At 40.1% G+C, this 12,273-nt stretch overlaps 2 protein-coding genes across 3 annotated transcripts in view; both read left to right on the top strand.

Moving 5' to 3' along the window:
* Positions 1-12,273, top strand: part of LOC121718839 (zinc finger protein 665-like) — an 81,799-nt gene that overhangs the window by 10,563 nt on the left and 58,963 nt on the right. The window contains exon 3 of one of the 2 annotated variants that reach the window (XM_042104162.1): positions 169-2,005. In XM_042104162.1, the coding sequence (XP_041960096.1) occupies positions 169-2,000 (1,832 nt within the window). In that variant the 3' untranslated portion in view covers positions 2,001-2,005. Of the gene's footprint in view, positions 1-168; positions 2,475-12,273 lie in introns of those variants that run through there. The other variant, XM_042104161.1, reaches the window with a different exon arrangement.
* The window catches only part of LOC121718789 (zinc finger protein 708-like), a 712,111-nt gene that overhangs the window by 679,416 nt on the left and 20,422 nt on the right, over positions 1-12,273 (top strand). The gene's annotated exons all lie outside the window — the stretch shown is intronic.

The following is a 12,273-nucleotide window of genomic DNA, read 5'->3' as shown; positions in this document are numbered from 1 at the left end:
TTGTCAACTCATTTGTTGCAGCCCTAATGCATGGTACTTCTTTATAAAGATATACAGCGTTTGATTTGAGTTATTTTTGAAGATAAATATTTCTTTTTTAGATGATTTTGCATTGCTGGGTGTAGACCATATTTTTGTAATTCTAAATCAATTTGATAACTCTTCCAGGTGTATCAGAGCACACAAATGTAACACAACAGAGGATCCATGGACAAAATGATGGACTCAACTTGCGACTCAAAGGAAGGCTTCACCACTGCACAGTCTGCGGGAAGAGTTTCACAGCCCTGACAGAACTCAAGAAACACCAGCAAACACACACTGTTAGTGTGAATGAACAGCAGAACAAGACTGATGGCAAAAAGACTCGTAACTGTGGGAGAGCTTTTAAGCGTTCAATTCTTAAAAAGCACATGCTTACACACACTACAAAAAAGCCTCATATATGTGCCCATTGTGGAAAAACATTTAAAAGATCCTCAATTCTTAAAAAGCACATGCTTACACACACTACAAAAAAGCCTCATATATGTGCCCATTGTGGAAAAACATTTAAAAGATCCTCAATTCTTAAAAAGCACATGCTTACACACACTACAAAAAAGCCTCATATATGTGCCCATTGTGGAAGAGCTTTTTCACTCATGTCAAATCTTAAAACCCACATGCGAACACACACTATAGAGAGTTCTCATGTATGTGCTCATTGTGGAAAAGCTTTTACGAAATCCTCACATCTTAAACAACACATGCTCACACACTCTGGAGAGAAGTCTCATAAATGTACCCATTGTGGAAAAACATTTAAAAAATCCTCAAATCTTAAAAAACACATGCTTACACACACTGGAGAAAAGCCTCATAAATGTGACCAGTGTGGAAAAGCTTTTTCACAAATGTCAGTTCTTAAAACCCACATGTTTGTACATTCTGGAGAAAAGCCTCATAAATGTGACGAGTGTGGAAAAGGTTTTTCACAAATGTCAAGTCTTAAAACTCATATGCCAATTCATGGTGGAGAGAAGCCTCATAAATGTACCCATTGTGGAAAAACATTTAATAGACCCTCAATTCTTAAAAAACACATACTTACCCATACTGGAGAAAAGCCTAATAAACATGTCCAGTGTGGAAAAGCTTTTTCACAAATTTCAGGTCTTAAATCCCACATGTTTGTACATTCTGGAGAAAAGCCTCATAAATGTGACCAGTGTGGAAAAGCTTTTTCACAACTTTCAGGTCTTAAAACCCACATGTTTGTACATTCTGGAGAAAAGCCTCATAAATGTGACCAGTGTGGAAAAGCTTTTTCAGTCTATTCAAATCTTAAAAATCATATGTCAATTCACAGTGGAGAGAAGCCTCATAAATGTGACCATTGTGGAAAAGCTTTTTCACAACTTTCAGGTCTTAAAACCCACATGTTTGTACATTCTGGAGAAAAGCCTCATAAATGTGACCAGTGTGGAAAAGCTTTTTCACAACTTTCAGGTCTTAAAACCCACATGTTTGTACATTCTGGAGAAAAGCCTCATAAATGTGACCAGTGTGGAAAAGCTTTTTCAGTCTATTCAAATCTTAAAAATCATATGTCAATTCACAGTGGAGAGAAGCCTCATAAATGTGACCATTGTGGAAAAGCTTTTTCACAACTTTCAGGTCTTAAAACCCACATGTTTGTACATTCTGGAGAAAAGCCTCATAAATGTGACCAGTGTGGAAAAGCTTTTTCAGTCTATTCAAATCTTAAAAATCATATGTCAATTCACAGTGGAGAGAAGCCTCATAAATGTGACCATTGTGGAAAAGCTTTTTCACAACTTTCAGTTCTTAAAACCCACATGTTTGTACATTCTGGAGAAAAGCCTCATAAATGTGACCAGTGTGGAAAAGGTTTTTCTGTCTTGTCAAATCTTAAAAATCATATGTCAATTCACAGGGGAGAGAAGCCTCATACATGTGAAGTGTGGAAAAGCTTTTTCACTAATTTCAACTCTTAAAACCCATAAGCTAATACACACTGTCAAAAAGCCACATACATGTTTTCTTTATGAAAAAGCATTTGCAACACTCAGCTCTGAAATGCTTACTTGCACACACACACACACACACACACACCCCCTATATCCCTCATGAGTTTTTTGAAAACCATAGGCAAAAGAGAGAAACCTCATTCATCTAGTGTCAAAAGGTTTTCTCACATATGTCAAATCTTAACTAAACCAAAGCCTACCAAACATATGGTGGTACCGGCTGAGCGAGGCACCGGTTGCTCTTGGTGTACAACGACGGTGTATGATTGTGTTTGGGGAAAAGGGAGGTATGATTTTGTGCAAGGTTCTGACTTGTCAGTGACCGTAACATTATGAGAGAACAGAAACACGCTTATGCTTTTATGTAAACTATGTAAGCTACTATGTAAACTTTCTACAAATGGCATATTACACATTAAAAGTTCCTCCTTGAATATTGAATATTGTGGTTTGCATTGTTGTCCAGTGTGTAAGGACACATTCACTGATTTGACCTCAAGCTGGGTGGTTTGAAGGAAAGATTTGGTTGTGTTTCACATTCTTAATGTTTTGTAAGTGTTGGAACCTTTTCCAAACAAAATTTGTCGATAAGATAGTGATCAAGATGGCTGTACTGTCGACGTCGACGGTGTAAAAGAGATATAGACGTGTATTTTCTCTGGAATTGACCGATCGCAAGCCCCGCCCATCGAACACGGATGAGCCAATGACTGTCCAGCAGCTCCAAACAGGCCGACACACTCAGACAGCTTCAGTTCACAGCTCCATTGAAATGAACCGGCAACCCTCCAGTTACAAGTCCGAAGCGCTAACCAGTAGGCCACATCTGCCCCTCCAGTAGGCCACTTCTGCCCCTCCAGTAGGCCACTAATGCCCCTAAGAAGCTTACAATCAATTCAATGTCCTGCCACGATCTGTGGAGCTTACACACAATATAATTTTAATGGAGAAGGACAATTTTGATGGAACACTAAATGTTTCCTTTTCTTTTTTTGAACTGAGAAGAGTGTTGGCAGGAGTCTGAGCAACATCACCTGCGGATGAGATATGTTATAAAATGGTTGAAAACGTAACTGATCAAGTGCAGTTGGTGATTCTGCAGTTATATAATAAGGTGTGGGAGTCAGGGGTATTGCCATCAGCTTGGAAACACTGTTCTTATTCCAATTGGGAAACCTGGGAAAGACAAAGGCGAAACAACTAGCTATAGACCTATCGCACTAACATCTAACTTATGTAAAATAATGGAGCGTATGGTCACTGACAGGTTAACTTACATATTAGAGAGCAGGAGCTTGCTTATACCTACCTATATATGTTTAGAAGATGGAATTAGGAAGGCTCAAGCTAAAAAGGAACTGGTAGCTGCTCTCCTCTTTGATGTGGAGAAGGCTTATGATATGTTATGGAAAGAGGGTCTTCTAAATTAGAATCCATGGGTATTGGTGGAAGAATGTTCAACTGGATTATGATTTTTTTGAAGGACAGGACTATAGAGGTAAGAGTTGGGCTATCCCACTCCAGGATTTACTCAATAAAAATGGGGTATCACAAGGGAGTGTATGCAGTCCTATTTTATTTAATATCATGATTAAAGCTGCAGTTGGCAAGTCTGACAGATTGAGGGGACTTAGCCAAAATTTTGAATGTTTACAACTCTCATGCCCCTCCCCCACCGAGCACCCTCTCATCGAGTTTGTACCTATCAGTGCGCACCAGACTGCACCAGACTGTGATTGACAGTCGGATCTTACACAGCCCTGCTCTGATTGGACCAGAAGAACCGGAGCTGTGGATTTTTGCAAAACAAATAACAGGCTCTAGGTGGAGGTAGAAGTGCGGGTTTTTTTCTAAAACCGGCTGATTTATGTTGTTCTGTTGGAGCATACTGTATATTGTCGGTTTCAGTGAATAGCACTGCAGGGTATATGGTGGGATGAACGATCTGGTGCAACAGCACTTAGGTCTCAAGTATAATAGCAGTATTCAAATATTTACAGATGGTTCAAAATATCCAGATACAGGAAAGATGGGAGCAGCAGTGTATATACCACATTTTTAGAAATAAATATTAAAAAGACCATTTAGAATGTTCAAGCATTGTTTTTGTTTTTATTGTTGAAAGGGTCTATAGAGTCTTAAAGTCTTAATAACAGTGTGTTTTCTGTGTGTCCAATCTCATGTTGAAATGAAGCAGTTGACCGCTTGGCTAAAATGGCTTTTAAATCAGAATTGCAATGGACAGTCCCGTTGAGTAAAACGGAAATTAAAAAAGTGTCGTCAAAACAGAAGTCAACAAACTATGGCAAGCACAGTGGGAAAAGGAGGCCAAAGGTTGTTGTTTTTTTATATAAAGTAGGCCTACAGAAGCAAGTGATTACAAGGAGGCTGGGTGGTTGGAAGCAAGTGATTACAAGGAGGCAGGGTGGTTGGAAGTGAAGGGGAGAAGCAGTGGTCACAAGACTAAGAATTGGGCACATGTCTCAATCACAGCCGTTTAGGGAAACACGCAACAGGACACTGCATTCATTGTGAGAGAGACTAGAACATGTGTTGCTAGAGTGAAGCAGCACAGAGAGAATCACATCCAACCAGTAGGAATGGCTGAAGTGCCCTTGAGCAAGGCACCTAACTATGGTTGCAAAATTCCAGGAATTTTCAAAGTTGGAAACTTTCCATGGGAATTAACGGGAATATATGGGAATTAACAGGAATAAACGGGAATTAATGGGAATAAACTGTGAATTTATAATATGGCAAGTTAGTCTATAACAGGGAACTTTAAATGTAGTGGACAAAACCCCATAACTCAAGATTTTTTATAATTATTTCTCGTAACCTGTACATTCACATCGAGTACAAATATCAATGCAAATTAACACAAAGGGATTTACTAGACCAATTTAGATTTGGAACTATTTTCGAGCATAGCACCGGCAAAGCACCGCTGCCAGGCGCAAAGACACCACGCAGCATCTGTAAACCCTCAACTTCTGGCAATACACCAGCGTGACTACCAAGTTCTCTGCTACTAAGCTGACACTGACAGGTGGGCTTTCTCTAAGAGTTCTAATGGTGATGAATATGGAAGATTGCACGATAGATGAAGATGATGACTTCGACTACCAAGATCCAAGACCCTACCTTTTCGAACCGGAGTTCACTGAAGAGGAGTTGCGAGCTTTGGATCTGGGAAGAGAGGACGTTGCGACTAGTCAAGGCGAGTCGGATGAGAGAACGAGAGCAAACACGAACTGGTGGTGTGTGTGCCAACCCATGCCGACTGAAATGGAGTGTTTATGCTGTGCAGAGTGGGATAAAATACTGCCATCGATGGTGGGCAACGCTCCCGAAGAGGAGCGTGACCGCACTTGTGTCACTGTTACCGACGACTTCTCAGCAATGATCCATCCTGCAGTCCTCAGTTTTTTTCTACACTCCACACACACACCACCAGTTCGTGTTTGCTCTCGTTCTCTCATCCGACTCGCCTTGACTAGTTGCAACGTCCTCTCTTCCCAGATCCAAAGCTCGCAACTCCTCTTCAGTGAACTCAGGTTCGAAAAGGTATAGGGTCTTGGATCTTGGTCATCATCTTCGTCTAGACATCACGGAATTTTGTTTGCAATAAATACAGCATAACTTTCATTTTTACTCATTAAAATGAACATGATGACTGACGAAATAAATTCTTATGATGTAGTTTAAATAAACCACTTTTGTCTGCAGTTCGAGGTCTGCGCGGGATTTTTTAGTCCCGCTCCTGCAATATTCTGTCCCGCTCCCGCATTAATGTGTCATTTTTAGTCCCTCTCCTGGCCGCATCTGTAACATGATGTCCCGCTCCTGCCCGCTAAAGTCCGCATGCAGGAGGGATAGCCTATGGACCCTTTCAAGAGAGTTCCATTATCAGCATCATAGTTGGCCCCACAAGACTTCCTTTTTAACATTCCATATGTTATCTTAATGCAGAGGAAGTAGATTGGGGCCCAAATAGAACGTTCAAGCATTGTTTTTGTTTTTATTGTTGAAAGGGCCTATTCAGTTTTCCTTTCTGTCTCACGAAAGGAGCACACACACCTGAGAAAGACTCCAGATGAAGTAGGCCTAGTGGTGCCCTCTTCCTCTGTCATGCTTTCGATTTCGAGTTTTGACAATGAGCAGCAGGAACAAATTGAACCCACGTAAGTAGTTATTATCATGAACTATCTGTCAAAATAAGCCCCGCCCCCTGAAACGTCATAAATCACGTCATAACCACGCCTCCTTTTTATGCAAATTAGCCACGTGGTTGTCACCACGTGTTGTTTGTTATTGTTATTGTTTTGTGAGTCATGTGACTGGTGTCAAACCCCTGGGCAGCCATATTGGATGTAAAGTCATGTGACAGTCATGTGTCTGTTGTCAAACAATGCCACGCCCCCCTTGGCATCCATATTGGATGTAGAGTCATGTGACAGACATGTGACTGATGTCAAACCCCTGGGCGGCCATATTGGCCCCAAACCCATATGTGTGTTTTGTTGTTATTATTATGTGTTATGTGATAAACTTTGTATGAAATGTATAGGAGTGTTAATAGCTGGAAATAAACTTATAGTATGCTACTAGCATAGCCAATAACCTGTTTAGCATGTTGTTAGTGGTTTTGGTTGAAAAATGTGTTAGCTAGACGCTACGCATTGTAATAACTGAAATCATGGAGGTCTTAGGTGACGAAAATGATAGTCTATGATCCCCCTACTTTGTAGGGGTGGTGTTTTGTCCGGGCATGTCTCTGAGTGTATTGTTTGAGACCCCTTTCATGTGGGGGGTCTGCCTACTACTTACGTACACTAGTGCTGATAACATTGTAAAAGAACTGTATGGTTTGTCAGAGTTTCTGGTTGGTTTTATGTTCGAATCTAAAATGTATTTCACTCGCATATTTATTCTTCTATTTTTATTTTGTAGCGCCATCCCATGATCTAGCTGGTCACTGTGTTATCAGCCTCGAAACATCTGGTCTCTTGTGCGCTGACGAAAACGATTTGGGAGCGACGCTCGGGGGATCTGAATTAGATGCTGCGACAAGCAGTAAATCTACATCTGGTACACAACCAGGCCCAGAGTGGGTAATCGGGAGAATTCCCGGTGGGCCGCTTCACTTTTGGGCCGGTCGAGGGAAAAATATTGGCATTTGTCACGTTAATCTATCTTCTCTTAAAGTTGGCTACACACGTTCGCATTCTATGCCTAACACCGCAGCCTCTGCATGCGTTGTTCTCCCCTCCCAAGAAGAGTTAATTGGTTGGGTCCATATAGCCCGTCTTTCCTAAAAAGTTTTCTCAGATACCAGCCGGGCCGGACCTACCGTAGTGATAAGCGTCAGGGAGGATGGATGGTAGAAAGATGCCATGAGGGACTGAAAAGGCCAGGTATTGGAGGGAAATGCTGCCAAATGTGCCATGCTTCCAATTTTTTTGAAGAGGACAGACATAAGTGGCAACTGGTAAAGAGAGATAGCCATGATTATAACATCGTAATTGGGCTAATAACCTACTGAACGTTGTAGCGTTGTCAACCTATTCGCAAGTAATATAATGAATTAAAATATTAGCATTTTGGTATCATCCAATATGGCTATTCATAGACTTTGCAAATATTATGCAAATATTGATAACAAAACTCAAGCTTGATCTGTGTATGCAGTAGCCTATAGGCCTAAAAACAAAAGTAGCCTGAGCAGCAGATCAGCCAGTCCCCCGCAATGATGCGCCCGAATGAACTATGACTATAGGGACAAGTAGAAAGGATAATTAACCATATGAATTAGAGTTATTTTATGGAAGAAAGAACTGTATATGACAGCAGTAGGCTACATGATCAACCTATATGGCTTGTTTGCTCAGAAGTGGGTGTAGTAAAGGAGCAAATCACCAAACAACAACATGATAGCTGACCCATGCAGAAAAAACATGTAAACAATACAGTAGTTCAATATGCCTCTTAGTGTAATTGTGGGATACATTTCAAATGCTTTATTTCTTCCTTCCTGTTTTTGTTAACTTATCAACCTATCCTTGTGGAATAGTGGAATATTAGCCTATAATAAAAACTACAGGATAGTAAGAGCTGAAATGATGCCTTTTTTTATCCAATTTCCACCACCACTAAAAAAAGGGGGCCGGTCTTGGGCCTGAAACTTCTGGGCTGAAAAGTGCCCCCACTCCGGCCCTGTACAGAACCCTTACCATCTTACGACCATGTCTATTGGAAGGATACTAAGAAGAGACGTTATAGCGATTCTGAAGATCTAGCCATAACTGCGAGGCCTGCTAAGCGTTTTACTGGGGTAACGCGTGTGATACGGGGTAAGTTGATATTTCCCAATAGTTCATTCTTTCCCCTTTTGATAAAACAGCTGTTGTTACGGGTATGTTTATAACTGTGACACCCACTTTGGGGTAGAGTGTTGGTCTAAATCATTACAGGTGACCATTTGGAGATCTCTGTAATTTAATGTCTAGTTGTTTTATTCTCCATACATGTATGCCTTCTAAGTGTAGCATGGTAGCATAATGTGTTTGCGGTCATTTCGTTTGCAGAAAACGACGCGCACAATGACTTGATAGGTCTTGGAGACGCATCTATCAACAGGGGGAATACACATTCAAAGGACTATCAAACTAATGTTAATACTCAATCAAAGGACATTAACCGTGTGGATTTATGGAGTGATACTATACTAAAAAACTGGATGTCAAACAATTTCCTCCAGTTGAATTCTGACAAAACAGAAGTCCTCATCATTGGATCCCAGCACATAGTGAAACAAATGATACCATCCTTAGGTCCCTTTCAATTTTTAGACTGTGTAAAACCTGTTGCAAAGAATCTTGGTGTTTGGTTTGACAATAATTTAAGCTTTGAACGTCACATCTCAAAGCTCATACAGTCTTGTTTCTATCACCTCAGAAATATTTCCAAGATTAGTTCCATCTTAACTTTTAAAGACACTGAGACCATTATACATGCATTTATTTCTTCACGCCTGGATTACTGCAATAGTCTTTTTTCTTGTCTGAACCAAAAATCTATAAAGAGACTTAAAACTGTTCAGAATTCAGCTCCCCGGCTTCTTACTAAGACAAAGTACTAAGACATTACTCCTGTTTTAGCCTCACTGCACTGGCTCCCAGTAAGCTTTAGAATTGATTTTAAGATTCTTCTGATTACTTTTAAAGCTCTACATGGCCTGTCTCCCAACTACATATCTGATCTCCTAGTACCTTATACACCTGAGCGTACTTTAAGATCATCCGGTAGTGGTTTCCTAACTATTCCTAAAGTCAATCTCAAAACTAAAGGGGAGAGAGCATTTAGTGTCAGGGCACCTAGGCTCTGGAATGACCTGCCTGATGAAATCAGGTCAGCCAAGTCAGTATGCTCTTTTAAATCCCTCCTTAAAACTCATCTTTACAAGCAAGCCTTCCTTAGTTTTGTTTAAGTAATATACTTCATTTTGTGTTAAGTTTATTAAGTTTTATTTCAGTGTTAAGTTTTATTTCAGTAAGTTTTATTTCAGTGTCAAGTTTTATTTCAGTAAGTTTTATTTCAATGCAAGTTTATTTTCCTTTTTCAAATTTATGTTAAGTTCTAATTGAATTAGTATATATTATTTGATTGTTATATTATTATGTCTTATTTGCATTTTCATTTATGTTGATATTGTACAGCACTTTGTAACTTTGTTTTGAAAAGTGCTATATAAATAAAGATTATTATTATTATTATTATTATTATTATACAGAACTCGATTTTGACGACCTATCTGACGCGACTTTACTGGAGGCTGCGGATGCTGTCGACCCGTGTGAACTACATGAAAGGTCAGATTCGTTGAATGTTTCTGAACCGGGGGGCGGTTTGGCTGGGCCCTCTGCAGATTTAGCAGTGTGTGATGTAAACTCAGTTCGCTATAATTACACAGATGTAGAATCAACATTGGATAGTGTTGCGCTGAGACTAAATTATGCCAAATCTGAGGCTCGTAGAGCTATGGATGTAATAGGTCACACAGTGGCAGATCTGCTTATTGGTGCTGTGGAAACTCTGCAGAAGATTAGCCGGGATCATATAAAAAAAATTGAGGCTGTTATCGATGGCATACTGAAATGAAATGTTACTTTAATGATGATCTGAATGGGGTTTAACCTCAGTGTGATAGATTGTTTATAAGGTTCATGTTTATTTTTTCTTTGTTGTTGTTGTTTTTACGGCTATAATTGCGGAAGAGTAGTATACATGTGTAATATAGTTTAAATTTGTTGAGTAATCAGTGAGTAGCCATGCCCCCGCCAAATAAGCGTAATAGAAATGACAGTGGGTGCAATGATGTTGAACCGCCTGATATCAGACAGATTGTGTTAACACTATACATACATTGGCCGGTCAGCTTGGAAGGAAAATCGCTAGAGTTTTACAGAATCCTAACCCTGACAACCCTATTATCAAGAGCATGAAACAGAATTTGGATGCATATAACAGGAGCCTCTTAGTCTCCAATAATCCACAGTCAACCGCTAGTCAGACTTCAACACATGACTCTATTGACAATGACAATTCCGACATGCATTCAGCTGATGTTGTACATACACCAACCCTTTCAGATAATGCACAAGATGAGACCTTACTGCAGACAATCACTAGACAGAGTTCAGTAGATGACTACATTGACAATCCTGACATGCATGTAGCTTATGTTGTGGATGTAGCAAACTCCACAGACATCTCTCACATTCCAGATCCTGTAGACATCTCACACGTTCCAGCTCCTACAGCTATTTCACATATACCAGTTCGTACAATCGTTTTACAAGATGACCCCCCAGTACGTGTGGATGCGATACCTGGTAGCTCCGGATTGCAAACGGGGAGTGGTGTTGATGTTGTTCATGACAGGGTTCCTACAGCAAGCGGGGATGTGATACCTGGTAGTTACGGTGTGCAAACAGGGCGCTGTGCTGATGTTGTTCATGACATGAGTCCTACAGCTATTTCGTATGATGAGCCCCCAGTAAGTGTAGATCTGACAGATCTGATGAGCACCCCCATGGTGGAGGTAATGTTGATCATGACAGCTACCATGATTATGATTTAGATAGTGCTACCGTAGAACGTTTAGTGAGAGATGGAGGTGTTGTTGGTCATTACACGGTTGTACCGCGTCGTCGCCATAACTCTTTAACGCTAAACTCAATGAATTTCAGGGGCTTGCGTGATACTGACATGGCCACATACGTAGAACACGTGTACGGTACATTGAATGATATTGTGATTTTGTCAAGGATATTAGGTGGTGCGAATGCTGTGATAGACATATTGTGTTAAGGGGTGATGGTCTTACTGGCGATGTACATGCTAAATTGAGCCATGAAGATGGCTATGCTCTGGATCGGTTGATTGAGGCTATTGAAAAGGTGTTACAGAGTAACACGATGCTCTTGACCGATCAGAGTCAGGATCTCAGTGTCTATAGCCCGCGATAGAAGCGGTGGTGGATACAAAAAGCTAAAGGAATTGGCTCATGATGAGGTTATCAAGAAGAAGAAAAAATGTATCTGTTCACACCAGTTAATGACTCAAACAATGCATGTTTAGCCATTTGTCTGGCTGATTATTTGTACCCTGACGCTACAGCCGATAGAAAACTCGAAATAAATCATTCTTGGATCATAGAAGAGGTAAATGTCTTGCAATGTTATTAATTTTTATGATTTTGGTAGCACTACACAAACTAAGCCCACAAGCTAGCAAACATGACACGAGCTAAAAGGACATCATCTCCAGGTGTAAATGTTTGCCAATGGGTTGCATAGCCTACTCAATTGTCGGTAAACCAGATAGGCCTTAATTAACTTACTTTCATAGCCTAGGTAGGTTAGCAACACCAGGTTGAGAGATGCACGTAAAGCAGATCATTAACGTTAGCCTTCTATTTATGGTCATCAAAACTGCAGAGGAGTGAACGAGTTATAGGGCAGTCTCTGGTGTCTTTAAGGCGGCAGGCAGTCAATTAGAGTTACACACCACTAATGTAATAACATTAAATAAAAGTGTAGTCTAATAGTTTAAATCAATATGAAATTACTAGATACTTAGTTGGCTATTAGTAATTATGTAGGTCACAGAATATGAATTATTAAAAAGATGTGAACTTAATTAATTACAATATGAATGTATTGAAACATATGACATG

The sequence above is a fragment of the Alosa sapidissima genome, chromosome 9 (assembly GCF_018492685.1).
Source record: "Alosa sapidissima isolate fAloSap1 chromosome 9, fAloSap1.pri, whole genome shotgun sequence".
Lineage (NCBI taxonomy): Eukaryota > Metazoa > Chordata > Actinopteri > Clupeiformes > Clupeidae > Alosa > Alosa sapidissima.
This window is presented reverse-complemented; position numbering and strand designations above follow the sequence as displayed.